The sequence below is a fragment of the Ruditapes philippinarum genome, unplaced genomic scaffold (genome assembly GCF_026571515.1).
Source record: "Ruditapes philippinarum isolate M1 unplaced genomic scaffold, ASM2657151v2 ctg1473_1_1_1_1, whole genome shotgun sequence".
NCBI classification, from domain to species: Eukaryota; Metazoa; Mollusca; class Bivalvia; order Venerida; family Veneridae; genus Ruditapes; species Ruditapes philippinarum.
The window spans coordinates 204,763-228,124 of record NW_026859905.1 but is presented as its reverse complement, the minus strand read 5'-3'; the positions used below and the strand labels follow the sequence as shown (position 1 = coordinate 228,124).

General features: G+C 31.4%; 3 protein-coding genes across 4 annotated transcripts in view; 1 reads left to right on the top strand and 2 right to left on the bottom strand.

Annotated features, from left to right (window-relative positions):
- Positions 1-1,117, top strand: part of LOC132758255 (uncharacterized) — a 20,817-nt gene extending 19,700 nt beyond the window's left edge. Inside the window, exons 12-13 of the mRNA XM_060749815.1 lie at positions 128-256; positions 907-1,117. Of these exons, the coding sequence (XP_060605798.1) occupies positions 128-256; positions 907-930 (153 nt within the window). The 3' untranslated portion in view covers positions 931-1,117. The remainder of the gene's footprint in view (positions 1-127; positions 257-906) is intronic.
- Positions 1-23,362, bottom strand: part of LOC132758256 (tRNA (uracil-5-)-methyltransferase homolog A-like) — a 193,563-nt gene that overhangs the window by 41,975 nt on the left and 128,226 nt on the right. The gene's annotated exons all lie outside the window — the stretch shown is intronic.
- On the bottom strand, positions 1,118-23,362 carry LOC132758254 (golgin subfamily A member 3-like). 2 transcript variants are annotated; one of them, XM_060749812.1, is made up of 16 exons: positions 23,260-23,362; positions 21,698-21,792; positions 20,999-21,113; positions 19,522-19,854; positions 18,180-18,379; positions 17,337-17,469; positions 16,823-16,944; positions 13,930-16,626; positions 13,451-13,682; positions 13,018-13,232; positions 12,187-12,465; positions 11,679-11,795; positions 10,737-10,862; positions 10,305-10,444; positions 8,299-8,412; positions 1,118-7,670 (listed from the first exon to the last, which is right to left on the bottom strand). In XM_060749812.1, exons 2-16 carry the CDS (start codon positions 21,755-21,757, stop codon positions 7,529-7,531), a joined length of 5,025 nt encoding a protein of 1,674 aa, XP_060605795.1. In that variant the 5' UTR covers positions 21,758-21,792; positions 23,260-23,362; the 3' UTR covers positions 1,118-7,528. The 2 variants fall into 2 exon arrangements, with proteins under 2 accessions (XP_060605795.1, XP_060605796.1); XM_060749813.1 differs by lacking the exon at positions 19,522-19,854.

Sequence of the window (23,362 nt, the reverse complement as noted above, 5' to 3'; positions counted from 1 at the left end):
AGATATCTTGCCTTCCCATTTTCCACAATAAATTTGTTTTTTATACGACAGTTTACAGAAATTCTTTGCATATGCTTTCATGTTGATGAGAAATTTACATGATCCTATGATTGGTTATGTATTTCAGGGTTATAACATATTTGAGAAGTATGAGGGTGTGGCACGTCTTGAGGGGCTAGAGTATCACAGTAATACGACTATCTCTACTAAAGCTCATGAACTGCTCGATACATACTTCCTCACTGATAAAGAACATGTAAGTATTTTCAATACCTCATTAGTTTATACAGAATTTGTTTTAGTCTGATTGTGTAGGAAGTTATAAGATTACATACTCTCAAATCCGTTCCTGGAACCAACCATTTAAAATACTTAGCACAAAGTGTAATGTTTCTTGCTCATTGAAACAATGACTTGCCCCTTGCTCAATACCTCTTTGATAAAGGACATTGTGGGATTTAGGGAGGTAACCAGCTTTTGACTTACAGTTTGGCTTTAGTACGAGACAGATTTTATTTTGTTTAGGAATTTCTTTAGGCTTTTAACTCTTTGAAGGCTATTTAACAAAGACTACTTGAGATACATGTATTTAACCAATAAACAAGAATACTACCATTTGGGTAATTGTTTAAAACCTGTTATTATATAGCAAGGTAATCTTTTCCAAGAGTTATTAAGTTTTTAGCTCGACATTTTTTGTTTTGAAAAAAAAAAGTAGAGGTATTGATATAGTTGCGGCGGCGTTTATATATATAAATTAGTATATTTAAAGATTTTGTTCAAACATTTCTTTGTTTGCTTTTAGAGAAAGTAAAAAGTCGAGCGTTGCCCCCGCACAGCAGTGGTTCTTGTTGCATTCACATTTATAATTCATACCATTCTGAGACATTAAAGTTTCTATTTCAGGAGGAGAGTGCAAATACTGGATAGTTATGAATTGATGATGTGTTTACAAGTCCGGATTGTGTTCATTATATACATACTGCAAAACTTGTCAATATACACATGTACATAACATTCTCACCGGAATTATCATCAGAAGTGCTACTTTTGTTTTTATATCAGTTTGTATTATATCATATACCATGTAATGGAAAATAAAAAAAGGACACAATAATCAGGTTAGAATACTCTCTATTCCCTCAAGAATTATACAACCAATATTAACAAGAAAAGACAGAATCATATCACATTAACAACTGTATCAACTTATGATTAATGAGAAATTAACTAGTAACATTTTTTGATACAAATTTTATAAACTAGTACATGTAAAATAACAAAAAACACCCAACTTAACATAAATTACATTTTAATGATGAAGAAAAAGATATAAAATGATCATTGTTACACATAAATGTTCAATTTCATTTTACTTAATTATTGTCATCTTTTTCTTTATTGTACATCAAGTATCCCACAAAAGGAAAAATTACAGCTGATACAAGTTCTTCACAAAAATCAGATAGACCCATTTATATTATAACTCAAAAATTTAAGTTTATTTATGCAGAGCCTTATGTTTGGTTAAAAATATGCAGTGCCCTGTCTAAAATCAAGTATGTACCAGTACTATGGCTTTGTAGTAATTAAAGCCTTACCAGAACATCCTGTTCTATAATAAACAAAAAGTTTTGTGTTTATATAAGGGTAAAATTTCCAGTAAATAACATACAAGTGAATATATATACAAATTACTAAAAAAGCGCTGTACTGGTAAATCAATATCATTATAAATATAATAATTTTGTGACTCGATAGTTTTGTAGAGGACTTTTTGAAGGCCTTAGCCTACAAATTAAGTCACCAAATAATGAATAAACCCTTCTTTACATGTAAATGTATTATAAAATCATTTAAAATATCTTGTGCATCTCTAAAAACTAGTACTGCAAAATCTCATTGAGATACAAATACAATGAAATAAAAGATGGTAAATAGAATATTTAACATTTTAAGGTGCAAGACTAACAATTGGGACTATGAAGACCAAGATGTAATGCCTTATGGTAACAATATACTATCACATGAATTATGTATGACTTCAATTAAATTACACTACCATATGATGGTGTCTATGACAGATACCTGTCAGATATTTTACCTTTCAAAAAGCAAAACTGGCTAACATATTTTAAGCCTTTCTTTACTTTTTGCACCAATATGGTAAAGATCATATGGTGACTTTCAAGCTTTACTGGTGGAGGAAGACTTCAGGTTGACCTTGCATTATTTTAGGCATTAATTGGCACCAGAGTAGAACCACTGGCATTATTGGTGGAGAAACCTCCTATTCACCTTTCATAATTTCAGGAATGTGTGGGCACGAGAGTAGAACCACTGACATTCTGTAAGCTAGCTTGTTAGCTTCCTAACATGAAAGAGTCCCTGGCAGGAATTGAACTCACAGCAGTTAAGGGAAGTGTTTTGAAGTCATTGACCTTTTACCACTTAGCCATGAAGTTCATCTTTTTTTTCTCCACAACACAGTAATAATAGCTAACATTGAGATGCAAATATAAGGCTCCAAACAAAAACACATTTAACAGTAAATTATATTTACTAGAGTTAACAGTAAAACCATGCTCATTAGAGATGTGTAAGACTAAGAAAAAACATTTACAATACAACAGAATTATGGGTTACAGATAAAAAAGTAATACACACTAAGTAAAATAAATACTTGAGACAATTCAAATGGACCGATATTGTAGTATATTGTATTACTGTATACTGTATAAATACTGTCTAAATAAGTGGTCATTGTCATTAGTGTAACACCATGTTTAACACCAGAGTAGGTATTCTTCTTCTGGTTTTGAATCTGCACTAATATTGTTCAGATCTAATGGTCACAAGTGGAGGAAGACCTTGAATACTGTTTGACTCTTGATTAGAACAACCAACTTTTTCAGCTACCTCTCATTAAATATTTCAATGTACCTGTTGAATATACATCAGTGACAGGTAAGCAATTAAAGTTACATTTAATAAATTTCATAAAAACAGAAATAGCGACATGTCAATAATAAATTGGGTTTCATATCGACTCCAGGTCTTATTTTGGTGTCCAGACAACGAAAATGAGTTTTATGAGCATACAAATGTGCAACGAATTCGGGAGTACAATTTTTGTTTGCATGATAAACTCCGCCTTCAGATCATCCGTACATCAATGTAAAATCAACAAACATGACTATAAGTAGCAGTCCTAATTTAACGGTATATTTCCGCATTGTAACGGATATTTTCATACAAATTTAATCTTTTTTATGAGATGATTATTTTTTCTGAACCCCAGGGCTAGTGCACCGTGAAGCTTAAACGGTTAAATTGTGATTGCACAAGAAAATCGTTTATTTGCTGTGTTCTGGACAGCAACTATAACACTGTGACGTAGCGCATACACGAGCTGATTATAGTCTTCATTTGCATGTTAAAATTCGTATACGAACTTTAGTGTTACCGTGGGGTTTTCCATTTAAAATCCTAATTTATGAACAGTATTTGATGAGATTTATAACGATACTGTTAAAAAGGTTAATGAAACTGTAGAATGCTTGGTTTTTAGGCCGACGGCAAAAATATTTTTACATATTTATTTAATGTAGCTTTAAAAATTTTGCAAGCTTAACCACTTGGCCTAGGAAGGCATATTTTAGACAGTATTTACAGATGTGTATGCTTTATATAGTAATACAATATAGACTAGGCAAAATAATTGCACAGTTAATTGCAAAAACTTTCTGGATTTCTATGTGGATGTTATACAACCGCTAACTGAACATTCTCACACAAAACATGTAATTTATGATAATGTAAACATTCTAACATGATTAATTAAAGAGAATCACTCATTTTGTCTTTCAATATCTTGTGTTAAACATTATTCTAGCTAGATTATTATGGAAGCTATCTCTGGTAAACTATAGAAACATACTTTTTGCTCTAATTTTGTGTTTAATGAGAAACATGTGACTAAAACATGTTCAATAATGAACCCATGATGCCTATATTGTATAAATGCTGGCACATTTACCAGGAAAAGTAGTCTGTTTTAAAAACAGCATTCAATATATAGTGTTCTATAGTGTAAAATGATTAAAAGTAAAAGCCTTATGAATAAATACATGTTAGAGACTAGAAAAAAAACTAAGGTAAAATAAATTAACAGAAATGCAAAATATAAAGACTAAATGGCAAGATTGATCATTTGTGTCATACTTGCATACTGCAAAATCATAATTATTTATGGGGCACTAATTTTTGTAGTTATCATGGTTTGTTCAATCCATAAATTTAAGATCCAACAAAATTTTATTTCATTAGCTGTGAGATTAATTAGTGTAGTTTTTTGCATTTTACATTTTTTGCAAAATCTTACATTCTACTAATGCAAGACAATCCACTAATTCAAGAACTCACACAAATATCCTTTTTTGACAAAATCTTGTAATTTCATGCCCACATAATTAAGTGCATTCACGGTATTTCATACAGGAAATCTTTTACACATGTAAGATATACAAATAGAAACCAACTCATTTTGTTATAATGACTTGGTCAAGATAACCGATCCATTTCAGTAAAAAAAGATCTTGTATCATAATTAGTTTACAGTGATTATTACTTAAACATTTCTCATTACTTTCGGCTAATAGCAAATTACTGCAGCACTTGTGAGCTGAATGGTCGAACATGACCCATCATAGCTAGACAAGGCTTATATATATCTATACATTTCAGAAATATGTGTACAAACACAGGAACTTGAAATTCTATCAATGTGATTATTTATACTATATAGGGGGTATATTTTGGATATTATCATTAATATTGATAGAATTTCAAGTTCCTGTGGTACAAACTACATGCAGTATATGATATAACTACTTAATACAAATTACTATTCTAAGAAGTGTTTTTATAAATATCTACTAACTATAAAATCATATAAAGTGACTGTCTATAGTGCCCTATATAATCAGTAAACAATCTTCTAATATCACAATACATATTCCAAATTAAAAAAAAATGTATTGACAAAGCATATTAAATTTGTGCATATTCAGAGATTCAGTGTAATAAAGTTAAAATCAAACAAACATAAAGAATGATAAATAAACTACACATCTACACATGTTAAAAAACAAAAAGTAAGTTGAAGAAGACATAATAAAATGGCACAATAATTGTCCAGTGTCACCCTTTATTTAGAAGTTAATTTAAAGTTTTGTATGTATAAGTTGGACACTTAAAAATAGTTATCTTAAAGAACATTTCATTTTCTTTAATGATTAAATAATAAAGATATGAAAGATATCTAACACTTGAAAAACAGTTTTCTTAAAGAAAGCACATTTCATTTTCTTTTATGATTAAATAAAAAAGATATAAAAGATATCTGGATTGTTTTAAAAGATATGAAAACAATATGTAAACACAACATGGGGTAAAGTGTAAAATATATAATTTAGAATCCTTGAAAGAGAAAAAAAATGAAACCATTACATTTTTGCCGTTGGTAATATAAACAAATCAAAGCTCTGCAAGTACTATAAACTAACTAAGCATCAAAGAACCAGAATACTAGTAATAAAATGATGGGAATAGTATGCAAGAAAAAAACAAAAGTTTTATAAGTACAATGACTAACTCATATGAGCATATGCAATTCGATCAGTCTGCAATATATATTCAAGTTATATGCCAATAGAATTTGACCTACATGTTTTTATCAAAAATGGCTGCCAGTTTTTAAGAATCTGGTGTTGTGATGAATTGATGTCTTAGAAAGAAGCTACCAATACACATTTAACCCCATATAATTATTAATATTTACAAAGAGCAGTGTATACAAAGCTTTAAAATCTACAATTAATAACCCCAATGACCTTGAGTATCTTAATTTGTACACATTTCTATCTTAACATTAATATTAACTGTATTACATTAACATAATTTTGATATAAAAGGATAATATTAAAAACTGAATATCATAATCTCTTGCATAACAAAGAAATTAATATTGCAAAACAATGAAATTTATAAAGTATTCAACAAATAAACATTGACAAAGATCCATTATCTATTCATAACTTACAATAATTACATTGGAGGAACAATACATTACATTGGAGAAACAATACAGAGTTCTTGTACACACATACTAGTATATCTTAGAAAAGTTCATACACATTAAGGATCTTACATCAGTTGTCCTTTCATATTAACTTACACTGAACCTTACCACCCTAAATCTGAACCAAATCATACATCAGTTTAGGGAAAATATTAAAATATTTACTGAATGAATAATGAACAGTGCAGACCATGGTCAGACTGCACATAGTTTTTTATCTTGGGTCTGTACTGGTCACATTGGTACATTAGTTGCCGTTTAGAATTAAGCAAGTACATGTATGTAGAATTGTTACAAAATAAGCCGGTGGCAAACTTCATATAATATATCTATGAAGTTTAATGTACCCTACATGGAATGACAACAACTGTGTGATACTTTTGTCACATCATAATACCAGAAAATGTTTTAAAAATCACTATGAGGTGCACAAGTTTTAAAATGACATCCCCACATACTATACATGATAGAGTTAATGACATCATAATATTTTACATAAATGATTTATATTAAGTATGTTATATAAAATATACATAATGGTTATATTACACAATGGTTATATTACAGTAAAACAAGCAACTTCATGTAATACAATGTAATTCTTAACTTACCAAAAACATGGACAAATCAATTACAATCATAGAATTTGTACAGAAATATCCAGAAAACAAAGAGTTTTAAATTTTGGCTATTTCTTATATAGCACCATAATTTCTGTTGTTTATAGGAAGTGACTTTACAGAAGAGAAAGCTTCTACAAACTGTGCAAAGGATTGATACTAAAGTCTTATACATATTTCAAGATGTAAATAATTAATTTCAGTTTGTTTTTCAAACTGCCACAGTAAGAAAAATAGCACACAATATTTTGCTAGATGTAATAGAAAATGTCTATTACTAAACAGAAAAACATGTAAAACATTTTGTAAAACATAATTTAACTTGTGAAACATATGGGACTACTCTTAACATAACAACCAACACATCACAAGTTCCTTAATTAAGTCTGAGTTATATTTTGGTTTTGTATATACATGTATTCTATAACTGTCTTGACAGCAGGAGTCATGCTGCCAGTCTCTACCTCCTTTCATAAAAAAACTGGTTCCAACTTTCATTCATTACACCTTATAAAATTTAACTGTAACAGGATACTTTTCACTACCTGGTAAATCGCTAAGTATCTAATATTTCCTAACTTTTAACTGACTCAAACCAGTGAGACCACTACTTCAGTTTTGAGTAATGTTAAGTGTATGGCAACTTAACAGCTATTTACAGCTATCCCTCAAATCTCTAAAATGCTTGATGAACACATAATAACCATTTTCACAAAAGCTATAAATATATTTTTTAAAAATATACATGTATATATGCACTGTGTAATTAGACATTTATTATTCCCATAGATTTATCTACCATATCTACGGCTGCTGCAGCCAGGGAGGCTGTTGTAGAGGAATTCATTGTTGTATTACTGATAGTCTGTACCACATGAGTTAACTCCGCTACATGCTGCTCTATTGTACTGAAAGTATAATATCATTCATGTCAAGATTTTTCAGAATTACCTATAGAAGATAGGGGCTTATGTTAGTCAAACAATTGTAGGCCCTAGGACAAAAAACATCTGGAAATGTCTTATTTTATTCTAAAATGAATTGTTAATTTACTATGTACTATCTTAACTGTGTTGACAAGCGTAAGTTTAAAAGTTAAAAATTTAATATAACAAATTTATCCTTACATGTGCAACAATCACAGTTCTAATCAGACTAGTCCCTAGAAACAGTTTGCATATTCATACAGCAATGTGTATATATATATGATGATGAAAGTTATCGTAAACTCTTCAATTATTGAATTTTCTGATGATTATTAAAATTGCCCAAAAGGGTCGTTATTTAAACAAACTTAATGGTAGAGGTATTTTACATATCATATATCTTAAGTCAATACTTTAATGTTTCAGACAATAAGATTTTTTATTTTTATTTTTTTTATATATATTTTGCCAATGTCACTGCAAGAAATGTACCAAGACCTATCAGTGATATAGGATCTCATTAAATTTGGTTTAAATAACAGGAGCTCAAAAGAACCAATTACGGTGTAATTAATTAAACCTATTAATTATGGTAAAGAAGTTAACTAACCTCCAGTTATTTGTAGAAGTCTGTATAGTAGTATTATGTACATCCATTTGTGCTTGTAGCCCAGAAATCTCCGATCGTAAATTCAGTAAACAGTTTTGCAAGTTGTCTAAAGGTCTGTGGAAAAAAATGTATGAACAGATAAATATGTCTAAAATAAGCTGTTATCCAAATTGTTTGATTATCTTTAAAATTATACAAATCAACTCTCTACAAATTACTGTAACGCAATTGTATATATAACAAGCAAATTCGTTGAATTTATATCCCCCGCCAAGTACTGGTTATTATTAACACAACAACTGAAGACATAAGGCTTTATTTATATATTAATCATGGCATAAACTGTAATATTCTTTGAACTTGAAGCCTTGTACCTTCAAACAAGAAGAATTTTTAAGTTTTCACTATATACATATAAGGAAAATCTATGACCCCCTGGAGTGGGGCCAATTTTGACCCCAGGGCTAAAATTTGAACAATTTTGGTAGAGGACCTATAGGTTATATCATATACCAAATATCAAAGCTCTAGGCCTTGTACTTTCAGACAAGATTTTTTAATTTTGCATTTTTGAAACTCCTTTTCTGGCCCTGTGACCTACTTATGCAACAGACCGGAACCATTTGATCAACTTTGGCAGGGGACCACCCTAGGATCATTCCTGTAAAGTTTGGTTGCTGTGCAGTCATTTGTTTCTGAGGAGATGTTGTTTAAAGAAATTGCTGACGACGCATGACAAAATTTTCAAATATTTTTAAATGTTATTGTAACAAATCATTTTAATTCTTCTTTAATAAAAACTAGAAATGTGTCCATAGGACACGGGTGCCCCCACCGCGCCACTGTTCTGTCAATCTTATGACTCTAGGTCAAAATTTTTTTGAAAACTAAAAATCTTTTTACTAAGTAAAGGGCAAGAACTTTACAAATACTGAATAAATCCCCAAGCAAACCCCAAGTTGAAAATTGCAAATTTATACTACTGTAATTCAAGGGCAATAACTCTAACAAAACTGAAAAAAATCCACATGCAAAGTCCCAGGTTCATAGCTTCACAGTAAGGTGAATCATTATTCCTGTAATTTAGTGATGTTGATCATTATTCCTGTAAAGTTGGTCGATTCTAACTCAAGCACTCAAGGATCAAATAACAACATAATGAAACAGTTTTTACTAAGTCAAGGGAAATAACTCTACAAATACTGGATAAATCCACAAGCGAAACCCCAGGAACCAACTAAATATGCTGAGCAACTTTCCAATAAGGTTTAATGACTCTATGTCAAATCCTTTTTGAGTTATATGAGACACATGTTGAAAATTGCAAACATTTTCTAAGTCAAGGGCAATAACTCTAAAAATACTAAATAAATCCAGACGAAAATACCCAGGTGCACAACTACACATGCTGATCAACATTCCTGTAAAGTATCATGACTCTAGGTCAAATACTTTTTGAGTTACATGCGACACAAGTTGAAAATTGCAAAATTTTACTAAGTCAAGGGCAATAACTCTAAAAATACTAAAAATATCCAGACGAAAATACCCAGGTGCACAACTACACATACTGATCAACATTCCTGTAAAGTTTCATGACTCTAGGTCAAATACTTTTTGAGTTACATGCGACACAAGTTGAAAATTACAAAATTTTACTAAGTCAAGGGCAATAACTCTAAAAATACTAAAAATATCCAGACGAAAATACCCAGGTGCACAACTTCACATGCTGATCAACATTCCCATAAAGTTTCGTTGAATTCCAGCCATTAGTTGCAGAGAACTACTCCGGAAACGAAATTCGGACTGACGGATGGAAGGACACGGACGGACAACGCCAAAACTATATCCCCCTCCCGATTCCATCAGCGGGGGATAACAAATTTAAAAGAAAATGTTTAAAAAAAAATAACAGCAAATTCAATTTTTTTCGAGCTATAGAAATATATTTTACCACATTTAGCACTGTAATAAGTAATTCAAATAGAAAGAGAACAACATACTTGCTCTCTAGGGCTCTAACTGTTGTCTCTTGCAGTAGTTTGTCCATGTCAGCTATATCAAATGGTAAGGGAGGTAAATCTTGTGTACCAGCATCACCTGATCCACTCATAGACTGTAACTTACTCATCTTCTGTATCAACTGTTGTCATAGAAATATACAATATTGTTAAAATAATTCTGACTTGTTAATAATATTATGCTACTGTATAATCAATTTCAAAACACAAGATTTATATAGGCTAAAATGGGCAATGCCTGCCTTCGTAACTCTACAACAAGAATACACAAAATGAGTATTTCCTGATTATGTATTGTTGACTATGATTACTGTAAATGAATTACAAACCTAATTAATACAGGTCAACATTATAAACATTTCAGATTTTCAGGATATTTTCATGCATGTTAATACACAAGTTATATAGATCTACCTTATGATATTGAATAGATGATTTGAGAGCACTGCGGAGTTCAGAAAGTTTTGCCTGCTGTACTTGTTTATCATGTTTCATTGTGGCCATGTCTAATTTCAGGTGTTCTATCTCACTGGTCTTCTCCTGTAAACAACAACAACAACATGATCATGTTTTAGTTTATTCAGATTTTAGATGAGTTTGATTGTGTAGGAAGCTGTTAAAGAGACTCTCAAATCTGTACCCTAAACAAACCAGTATGAAGCAGTAAGTGCAAGGAAACAACAGATTGCCCCTGATGGAATTTGAGCCCACAAGGCCAGCAATCCTTAGATTACTAGCCAAATGTGTTAACTACTCTGCCACTTAAGATAACATTATGTTTTAAGTTAATTCACAATCTAGGAACTGAACTATCTGTTTTTATTTCATGCTTTCCAGTTTTTTTTACTGTAATATATCAGATGATTATATTCTGATAAACCACTAGTGAAATTTATAAAATATAATTTTCACTGTAGCCTGACTATATCTGAATGCAAATGAAAAGAATAGGATAACTAAATGGAATAACAGGCAAAAATAAATGCTGTCATACATAAATTTTGATTCTTTGGGAGAAAGTCGATATCATCATACATCATGTTAAAAATGTAACAAAATAAGAGAAATTTAACAGAAATATATTTTGATGATGTGACCTCATGATGTGATGACGTCTTTAAAGAGAATGCGCGATGTTACACGGCAAAATTAGTAAAAAATACTTAGCATGAAATTAAAAGAAAATTTACTTGTTTTTCATATAAGATTGAAATATATTTCATTCGTGAACACCAGCTTTTCTATTTTCACGAGTGGCTATGAAAATATTGCATCTGGTGTTCACTCAGTGAAATATATTTCTTACAATCTTACAGTGACAAACATTTAAATTGACAATATAAGATATAAACATACATGTAGAAGTTGTCTGATATTCTCTGTCTCAGTCACATGTCTGTCCTCGGAATGTTTCATCTGTGTTTGTACTGCTTCTAGCTCCTTCGACTTTAGTTCTAACTGCCACTCCAAACTCTAAAACAATTATTTTAAAGTTCATTAAAATCATTATAAAATATCTTTGTTTTCAGTTTCAGAAATACAAAACATAATACTGATAATAGTGTCTGATTATATTGATAGCTGACAGAATACACTGAAAATTATACTGCATTATTTAACATTTAAGAAAACATAAAGAATTTTAAAGAACAAAATGTAAAATTCTGCATGATTCTAAGATTATCAAAAAATAATTCATTGAAATAAATATGTTAATTGGATAAGAAAGACCAACATTATTACTGCATGAATTACTTTCCTTACATATCTTACAAATAAAATGTGACTGTGTCTGAGCGGATTTTATACATAAACCCAAAGAAACTTTTGATTTTCACTACCTGTCATCAGTAGATTTAATTACCTTTATCTGTTCCTGTATGACTGGTTCCCTGGCCAGATTATCAAACAATTGTTGTTGTACATGTTCTAATTCTCTCCGTATAGACTTGTTCCCAGTTTCAAGGGAGGTAATCTCTGACTGTCTAGCTATTAATTCCTCTTTACCGGTACCCAGCTCTGTCTGTAGCATGGTTATTTCCTGTTCACGCAGGGATAAATCTTGCTTCAACTGCTCCTGATCTTGTTTGAGAGAATCATTTAGACGCTTCAATTTCTTGTTTTCTGTTATCTTAAGGCCAATCTGTAAAATAAATTTCACAAAATAAATTTTGTTTTATCTTAAATATTTTACACAAACTTCCATCTGTTCAATCTGGACAATAACATTCATTAATTTTAAGAAAAATTTCAAAATAAGTACTGAGTGAATAGCTAACAATACAGACCATGATAAGATGGCATGGAAGTCCTGATATTTGTCTTAAACATATTTTTGAAACAAAATGAATCCAAGACATTATACAAAGTAAAAAAAATGTGTCCAAAGGTTACAGATACTCCCTAATACAACTGTTTTATCAGAACAGTTGGAGTACCAGGCAGAGGGATGGACAAAGGCAAATCTATATGTCGACCCATAAGTAGTGGGGCATAAAAAGTTTATTATTTGACAAAAAAGGAAAATTTAGTTTTAAATATTTCATTCAAATGACCACAATATATTTTTATCTATGATCGTTCAAATATCATTATTAGAAAATACGTTCAAATATCATTATTAGAAAAATAAAATAATAAATGACACTTATTTCACTTTTAATAAATAGGTAAAAATTGTGTATAAATATTTTACTTGTTTTCGAATATCTCTCTGTCCCTCTTTCTCTTTCTGTAGACTTTCCTCTAATGCCTGTACCCTCTTGATGTTCTCGTGAGATTCTATCTCTTTCTCTCTCATATCCTGTGTCCACTGTGTCTGCATATTTACAAGAGTTGACTCCCTTGATGCCAGAGCTTCCTCTAGTTGTGCCACATGTTGCTTTAAAGTGGCGTTGCTTTGCATCAAACCTGTTGTTATAAAATAAAATATGCCATGTTATTTAATACCATCTATATAATTTTTTTCCTGTTTTAACAAAGTTTTGCATTTTTCCATTTGAAGATTGATCAGCAGTTTTATTTTATCATGAATTTGATAATGTCAACTTAAATAATGGCAAAAATACACCTATTCCCAATCAAATTGAAAGCTCTATAACATAAAGAGTTATCTCCTTTTTACATACCTGCTAATCTCCCCTTTTCTTTCTCCAGCTCCAGAAGCAGTTCTGTATTTGTTTCTTCAGTTACTGCTGTATCTCTTTGTGACTCCAGAGCTAAACGTAAATCCTCTTCAAGAGCAGACAACTGATGATTGTACTGGTTGAGGTCAGAGTCCCGAGCATGCTGCAGTTCTATAAACTGAGTCTCCAAGGACTGTTTTTCTAACCGTACATGCTGTATTTCTGATGCCAAATTCTGTTAGCAAAGATAAATGTTTAATAAGAAATATGATAAATTTTTATTTGTTGGCAAACTCATGTCATAGACTAAATTGAATAAAATTAATCCAGATTTACATGTACACCGCTAACTTTCAGCTATAAGTACTGAAAATAATTCTTTAATCAGAATGTGATAATGTTATTCTATTAAAAAGGAACTCTAAGGAATGAACTCTACTTTTACTGTGACTTGATTTTTTACAAAGTTTCAACAGCATTACCTGTAGTTCTGAGCCAATTTGATCCTTCTGTTCCAGTATACTTAGTTCATACTTCCTATGTACCATAGTTAACTCTGTTTCTAACTTTTCTTTCTCTCCTGCAATTTCCCTAAGTTTAGCACTAAGTAATTCAATATTATCATCAAATGTTTTCTGTCGTTCCATCAGTTCTGTTTTTACAGCATTCAAATCTTGACTTAGTTTAGCAGATTTGGCTTTCTGCCTCATCAAGTCTTTTTTACCATCCTTGCTCATTTCAGCTACCTTCTCTCTAAGTTGAACACATTCATTCTGAACCTTTATAATCTCACTATCATCAACTCTAGATGTCTGTAATCTCTCTTGTTCTCTTTCATTATCACTTTTTATTTTCTGTTTCACTTCTTCTAGTTTTTCTCTAGTAGCACTTAATTCTGTGTCCAGAACCTGTTTCTCACTCATTGCCTCTCCATGTGAAACTTCCATGACACTAAGTTTTTCTGTCAGCAACAATACCTCACTTTCTAACTTGACTTTCTGATCTTGTAACTCATTAATAAGTTCTGATTTATTTTCAAATTCAGACTTAGCCACTTCATAAGTTCTACGTTCATTTTCAAGCTCAGTTTTCAAAATTTCAATTTGTTCTTCAGAACTCTTACCATCAGATCTAATCTTATTCATCTCCAATGACTTTGTATTTAGTTCTTGTCTCATAAGTTTAAAACTTGATTCAACTTTTCCCATATCTGATTTCAGTCCATTCAAAACCTTATCTACTGATGATTTTTCTTGCAATGCAGCATTTAGAGCTATTTCTGTTTTAGCCTTTTCTTCTTTCAGTCTCAGAATTTCTGTGTCTTTATCAACCATACTGTTCTGAAAGGCTTTTAACCTAGCATCTAATTCAATCAAACTGTGTTTTAAATCTTCAACTATGGTTTCTTTCTCTGAAACAGTTTCTTGTGACAAACTCAATTTTTTCATTAACTCAATATTTTCGGTTTCTAATTGATTAATTTGATTTTGTTTCTTTTTCAGATCATTGTGTGCTTTGTCTAATTGGTTTTCCAGATCATTTGTCATTTGCATAAGCAAATTTATTCTGCTTTTTTCATCCTCAGCTGTCTGAATTTTAGTGTTAAATGTATCTTCTAAAAATGATCTTTCTCTTTGTATTTCTTGGAATGCTGCTTCTCTATCCATCATGTCACTTTCTATTGTCTCTAAATGTTTAGCAAGCATTTCCTTCTCCTTCAATGCTTTGTTTTGAATATCTGTGAACTGCTGTCTAAGTTTTGTATTCTCTGACTTTAACCTATCAATGATACTGGACTGGGAAACAGCCTGGGCTTGTAACACTGTTAACTCTTTCTGAAGTTCTGATCTTGCCTTAGAAGCTATCTCTAATTGTTGCTGGTACCAGTCTTTTGTACTCTGTAGTGAGACAAGTTCACTCTTAGCAGACCTTGCATCATTATCAGCTTCCAGTTTAGAGTGCATAGATGTTTGAACTTCAACATAAAGTTCTGCTACCTTATTCTTTAAAGCCTGAATAGTGACCTCCTTTGTCCTCAATTCATCTCGGATTTCTGCCATTCTGAGATTCAGTTTGTCACATTGCTCTTGTGACTGGTTCAGATCTTCCTGTAGATTACGTCCCTCTTCAGATCGTTCCTCAAGCTGTCTCTGTAGGTCAGACACAGATTGTTCCAGGGAGATTCTTAACTGCTTCAAACTCTCAAGGTCAGCTCTCAAAACATCTTTCTCAGCATCATTTCTCTGTGTTTTCTGACTCATCAACTTTAGTTTTAGCGATGCAACTTGCGCTTGTAATTCAGCTCTTTCTTGTAAAGTTGCTTGAGCTTCTATGGATAACATCTCCAACTGGCCTTCAAGTTTTGCCTTTTCTCTTCTAACTTCTTCAACTTGTGGACTACTTTCAGTATTACTTGAATGGGCTGGCATTTTAAACTGTTCTCTTATATTTATGGGTTTTCTTGGCGTGCTCTGGAATAAAGGACCTGGTTTTGGAACAACAAATTTAGATTTACTTGGTTGAATAGTATTCGAAGTTGGAGAAACAGCCCCTTCAGAATCTGGTGAAAACACACCACTGTCTGTCACAAATGTTTGAAATGCTGGACTTTGTTGTGCTGAATCAACTTTTACACTTAAAGGTCTAAAGGATGTTTCCTTTACTGGAGGTGAATGCCGTAGTTCTTGTGGTTTAGGCTCAGGCATTATATCACTTAGTATAACAGGCCTAAATGGTGGCAGTGATTGTAAGAAACTGTCAGTAGCATTCTCTGTAAATGCTTCCAGCTCACTATTAGTGCTTGCTACACTTTGATTATCATCTGGAAGATTATCTATGCTTTGTGTATGTTCTGTTCTTGCTGTAGTTTGAGGTATGTATGTTCTTCCCTTATTTAAAGTGTGATCCAGGGAACCACTATTTGACAATGATGCACCATTAGATAATTGATTTGTGTTTGCAGAGTTAGATTGTGGTAATTGTAGTCCTGGTTGACGCTGTGGGACAGGTTCCTGTACTTTAGCTGTGCCTCCTGAAGACCGCGTGATATCAAGGGAGTGTATACGAATAAGTTCCCTGGTTGTGGCAGCATCAGGGAGTCTAGGTGCAGGAGGGAGGCTAAATGAATGATGATCAACATGTGCTCCTGCTGTAGATTCCACTCCAGATAATTGGGACTTCTGTGAATAAAAACATTCTGGTTAGGTGTATATGAATAATGAGGAAATGAATGTAGTTGTGACAAAGAAAAAGGTACTATCATTAAGAAAATCATTTCTGTGGAAATTAAAAATAATATTTTTTTTTTTTACTAAACAGAAAAAGGCAATGCATCAACCTCTTGAAAGTCTTCAACATTTTAATTTCTATAAATACCTGTAGATGAGAATCTATTGGTGTTGGTGTTACTGCCTGACCTAACTTTATTTTCCGTTCTGCCTCGGCCACAATCTGAGCTACAACTTCAGCTGACACTGGTGTTACACTGCCACTTTTACCTTAAGTAAAATTTTATTTGACAATAAAATGAGGCATTATCATGTAAACAAATAACATATCAAAATAACTTTAAAACTCCCTTGCCTTTTCAATATAAAAATAATGGGATATTTCAGTTTCTACATTTATATTTTAATAAAATTACAGGTGGCTTCTTTTGTTAATCTATTGAAAATTCAAACATTTTCAAAAGGCAAAAGTTTTGTAAAATCACATTTCATATGAATTGATGAGGTTAAATATTAATGAATTTCTACTTCCAGTTCTATTAAATTTATATGATTCATACAAACTAAGCAAACATTTATTTTTTGCAAAAACCTTCATCTTGCAAAATCTAATCTCTTATGAATACTTCTGATTATACGGTACAAATAAGTACAATGTATACCTATAACTGATTGCTGTAAATGTAAAGCTTCAGCCACTGACTCAAATGGTTCTGTAGGATTTGAATTTCCCGCTTCTTTCTCGGCCATTTTTAATAATTTGCTATTTCTTACAGCAGTTGTATTTGATGATATCTGTAATAAAATAGTTTAACTGTTACAAGAGAGTATAACAAAGTAAGCTTAATGGACAGTTTAATGCCAAACTAAAAAGAACTATATAACATAAACATGAAAACCAAACAGAAGGGACAGATTTATAAATACATGGTACTTAAGCAAAAGTGGGTAGGAAAAAATTCAGGTAAATTGAATTTTAGGGGCAAACTGCATGATATTAAAGAATTTCCACTGAGAGGAATCCACTCTTAAATGCTCCCTGCAATAGAAGGAAATGGCCCCACCTGTAGGCTTCACTTCTCAATAAAATGAAAAATGTTGTGAATGTTAAAGATAAATAGTTATTCATATAAAACTTCAAATTTGCCATGACTGTGAAAAAGAGGGATAATTATAGATATATGAAATACATATATGAATGTTTTCATTATTTATAACTAAATAAATACTTATCTACAGTAAATAAAATCTTCTTTACTCCAATCTCTCAAATATGCAATCAAGGAACAGTAGAAGAAGTATGCAAAAACATGCTCTATATCTAGGACTTTATATATTTGAAAGTATTGTAAAATTTATACAACTATTTATCATTTCCATTTATTCAAAGAAAATTTATACAAAAAAATAATTACACTTCTTAACAGTGTGTTAATATTAAAATAATGGCATAAAAAGATTTAAAATAAAGATATTACAAAAGAAGTAAAACCGTTTTTACAAACCTGCTGCAGAGTGCTTATATCTGTTCCTTTTACAACAATATCACCAGCTGATAATTTCACCTGTGCTTTATTGATATATGGTGTATGAGAGGATGCTGTGGCTGGTACCTGGGACCACACTGTCTGATTGTAAACGTGTGTTACTTTGACCCGGCTTGGCTGTGCTAAAAAACGTTCACCTTCTTTGCTACTGTTGTGGTCTGTTTAAACATAAACATTTTGATGCCATCTATCACTATAATGTCAAAACTTTTCTCATGAATTTCATGATATATCATAAGATGTAGCTTACAAGCATCTGTCATTAGTGGGTCATCTGTCTCTGATATAATTTTTATTCAAAGAAGCAATAGAAATATATTTTTGAGAAAGTTTTTGTTTTTTATTGGTTCGGGGACTAATGAAAGGAATAATTAGAGAGACCATGAACAAAGATCACAAGGATATTAACTGATGGAAGTAATTTAGAGCAAAAGGTCTTTATAAACTTTGTTCTGCTTTCAGAAACAATACATCTGACTGCCTTCAATGCAAGCCGTATACAAATACAGCTTTCCGTTCCTGTTAAATTTAAAATTCTTATAGTAAAGTAGAAATAATACATATATTTTCTATAATACATTTTGTAATCTGCAAAGACAAAGGAATAAATTTACTGATTAGAATCACTTCTAATAATTCTGAGCAATACTTTATTTTCTATAATAAGACTACCTGTCATTGTCAAATGGTTCTATTCATGATATGTTTTTCAATTTACTAAAATTAAGTATCACTTAACCATGTTTTTCCAAATAAATAATTGAATCACGAAGCCCGAACCATATGCCCAAAATAATAATAACAATATAATGATGAAATTACAAAACAATGCACCATAGGGCATTTGATAGAAATGTTTGTTAAGAATTTAATTCCACATGAAAATATTATGTCACAAACCCCACACAATATATGCCATACATTTCATAATGATTGTTCATTGAAAAGTTTAGGTGTTGTAATCTTGATAGAAATTGGAAGAAAGTTCAAACAGAAGAGTATTTTATAATACATGACACAACAACCTTTGTCAACCTAATAACAACCATTTCTAGATGGAAAAGTTGGTTTAAAATGTAATCTAAAATTGTGCATTGTGGCATTTAAAGTCATCAGTGGTCTTTTCTGGATATGAGTACAGAAACTTCATGAAGGTTTTCCAAATGATATATAAAGTCAATCAGACATTGCCACACAATGAAATAACCAGTTATTTAGATATTATGTAAATAAATATAAACAAAACAATAAACAAAATGCATTGCTCAAACAAACATGCAAAACAAAACATAGCCTTCACCTTGCTGTATATTTTGTTGGAGAAATATGTAGTCTGGAATATAATTCTGCTCCTGTAGAGGATGAAATGGTACTTGTACTTCTGAATATACGTCTTTAATCAACTGATGAATCTCTGTAGCAAAATCATCAGATTTATTGTCAGCTTTATTATTGGCTGATTTATCAGCAATGGCACCGCTACTAAGACTGGTTTGCTGTTCTTGGTGTGGAGCCCTGTTCTGGAAAGGGGAGGGAAGTACTCTAGCTTGGGAAGGAAGAGTTGTCTGTACTTCTTGGAATGGTGTAGGAAGAAAAAGCGTCTGGGATTTGTGAGCTTGCTTTGGATTTAACCCTGCACCCAAAACAAAACATGCAAATAAAATATACAAGCGTGATATAGAGTAAGCAAGGCAGAACATAAAAACTTCTAGGGTTGTGAGGGCATTGAAATCTGTTTTAGAGTTTCCTATATAAAGTTATTTATCAACTTAATTAAAAATAATTATAATAATAATGTGTGACCTTGACCATACCATTGGGACCTGAATTTTGTGTGAGACACTCTGACTCAATGTAGTGAACATTTGTACCAAGTTATAGTAAAATCTTTCAATATAAAATGAAGTTTTGCTAATGAAAAAGCATTTCTTTTTGATCTCTTAAGTCTTTTCTTGACTTTGACTTTTGACCTAGAGATTTGCTTCACACTAGATTACACTTTTTCTTACGGTGGTGAACATTTGTATCAAGGAGTACTAAAACCACCTCACACATGTAGAAAAAATGCTTCATACAAAACTAGAAGCTTGCCGCACACTAAATTAAGTAAGTCCTTTTGAGTTATAACAAAACAGATATTTTTGTACAGTCATGATAAAAAGTAAAAAACTGCTTTTATTTATACTAATTCCTCACAATCCTTATGAAGTTAAACACCAACTGGTAATTAAACTTACTTTAATAAAGTATCAAAAACATAATATAATGAAATTAGTATTTTTTCATATAACGCAATAAACTTAATATTGAGAAAGAATATCATTTAACATGCTACAGTAAAATACTTTGAAAAAAAAACACAGTCAAAGAACTTATAATAAAATACAACAACTGATTGAAAAAGAAAAACTACATGTCAACAACAGGTTGAATTTTTACTTCTTGTATTGGATTGACCAGTTTTGGTCAAAGGAATTGAAAATGATTTACAAAACAACTGTATTTCTCAACAAAATTGATTGTCTTAATTTTAAATCAATAAATTGGAATATCAACTTAAATCAACTTAAAGAATCAAAATGTTATATTAAGCTTGTGTTTTTTTTTCCCTCAAAGTATTCTAATGTAAGGCATCTCTCAGAACAATAATACACATACATGTATATCTCTCTATTGACTGTAAATCAACAATAAACTGACTTGCGGTGTACCCTGTCTCCACATGCTTGCTGTGAATTTACTAGCTACATGCCTCTCACTTAATTCTATTTACTTACATGCAAACTGAACTGAGTTTTCAACCTCTGATGTATTTTGTTTCTTGCCTGTGGTTTGGTCTAACAGTGCTGAGTCGTAATGAATCACATTGCTAAATGAATCAAGGCTACCATCCTGTTACAATGATTAAATAAAATTTATTTTTATCAAAAATATTTTTCACACGTACATGTACATTAAATGAACAATATACATGTACATCTAAATCCCTTCTTTGACCTTTCACCCATTCTTCTCAGTAATTCAGTAATGTAGTCCTCAAAGAATTAGAAGAAAAAACACTTTTTACTGTGCATACTTGCTTACATCACTTAATATTTGCCAATTGCTTACAGATGAAAACATTCCTAGTATCAAATTTGACTCTGTAAAAAAACTAACATGGTTTACTGACTTTTGCTTTATTTTAGAAAATGTAAAACCATACCTTTGGACCTGACATATACATGTTTATATAGTGCTTTGAAATTGCAAGATAAATGTTCCTTGGGTGTCATATACACTCCCCAGTATATATCAAGGATAAAGAAAGAAACTTTTTCAACACCCTTGGATTTCAAACTCAAAACCTCCAATTTGGAGTTAAGTTGTCTACCCATACATTACTTTTCCTAATGATATGTTACATTAACATCTTGGGTATTTATTACTAAAACTCATATATAAAATAATGATCATATATATTCATTGAATCTTACCTGAAGTTGGTCTTCATTGAAGGTGAGCTGTTGAAGTTTAGTTAGATTATATGGCTCCATTTACAGTATGGCAAGCTTGACACAATATCCGACACCTACAACATATATTATAATCATATGTATAACAAAAATTAACATAATGTATACAACCTTCACATAATTCAACAATATTTATCATTATGACTAGCAGTTTTTTACATGGGAAACAGTTAATGTATTTATCACATAAATCGCGAAGAAGTGTAATAAAGGCATTTAATCAAAACGATATTACACTAGACGATATTACACTAGTGTAATAACACTTTGACGTGATGTTGTTTGCGCTATAAACATAGCGTTAAAGCATGCAAATGTTAGCGTTACACTATAGGCCCGTCAAAGAAAAATGACTCTTGTTAACAGTTTACCGTTCTTATTTTATATAATTATGTGATAAATAGAATATTATATTTGTGTAGATTCAATACTAAATTTATTGAACTCATTGAATAAAAGAATATTATGCTCGCCAGAGGCTCGCATAATATGATTTTATTCAACTGGTTCAATAAATCTAGTATTAAATCTACACTCAATAACCTCTATATCTTAACAGGGCATTTTTTGTCAAAATTGTGAAGGGGCCTGGGCCTGTTCATTTTGTGAAAAATCTCGCGATATGTCATAAAATTATGAAAAAAAAAGAGAAAAATATTATTTGGCATTTTGCGACAATTGAAGCCGGAAACGATTTGCTGTGAACGCTTGATTTCTGACCTGTGTAAAATCTGCTTCAAGTCTGAACTTTAACACGGTTATCATGCGCAAAACCATTTTACTTGATTAAAACTTTTTACGTGTTATTGCAAGTGAAGGAAGACCTCAGGTGGCCTTTCGTGCATTATTTCAGGCATAAATTGGCACCTGAGTAGAAGCTATTTGTACTAGTTTGAAAGGGAAAGCACGAACTGTTCTCTTGCATTTGGGCGAATGGGCTACTATTTCAGATGTTATAGCTGAATTGGAAGCTATTTATGGTAATGTGTCCACTTCTGAACACCTGAAAGAACAATTTTATTGTGCCAGACAGGAACCTATTACCTAACAAGTCCGTCGCTGAATATAGCCTTTGGTTAGAGCAGATTCTTACCAATGCCAATCTCCATTTAGATAAATATGTCAAGAATGACATGCTTCGCAATCCTCTATGGTCAGGGCTTCGGAATGATGAGCACCTGAGTAGAACCACAGATGTTCCGGACTGTCTCAAACACAAACCCCTCCGGGGCCTAAACCAGGATATTGCCAATATCTTGAGGCATGCTGCTCTACTTAACCAATGCGTAAACCAAATCATAGAGAAAAATGACATAAAATTATAAGTATTATAAGATGCTACATTAATGTCCATAAGATATCATGATAACTGGTGCAGGTTGGGATTCCCAAAAAATATGATGTGTTGCAACTAGAAAAAGAATTACCTTGTTTCTTTAAATTATCTCAGTAAGTAAAGTTAATAAAAATGACGGTTACTTGTTATTTACACAAATATATGACAAGAATTAACATGTATTTACCATCTCCAAACACATATGTCAAAACAATAACAAGTGCTGGGTTTCGTGTCAAAACTTGCTGGTTCTTCAAATTTATAATTCCTTAATATCAAGTTCATAAAAA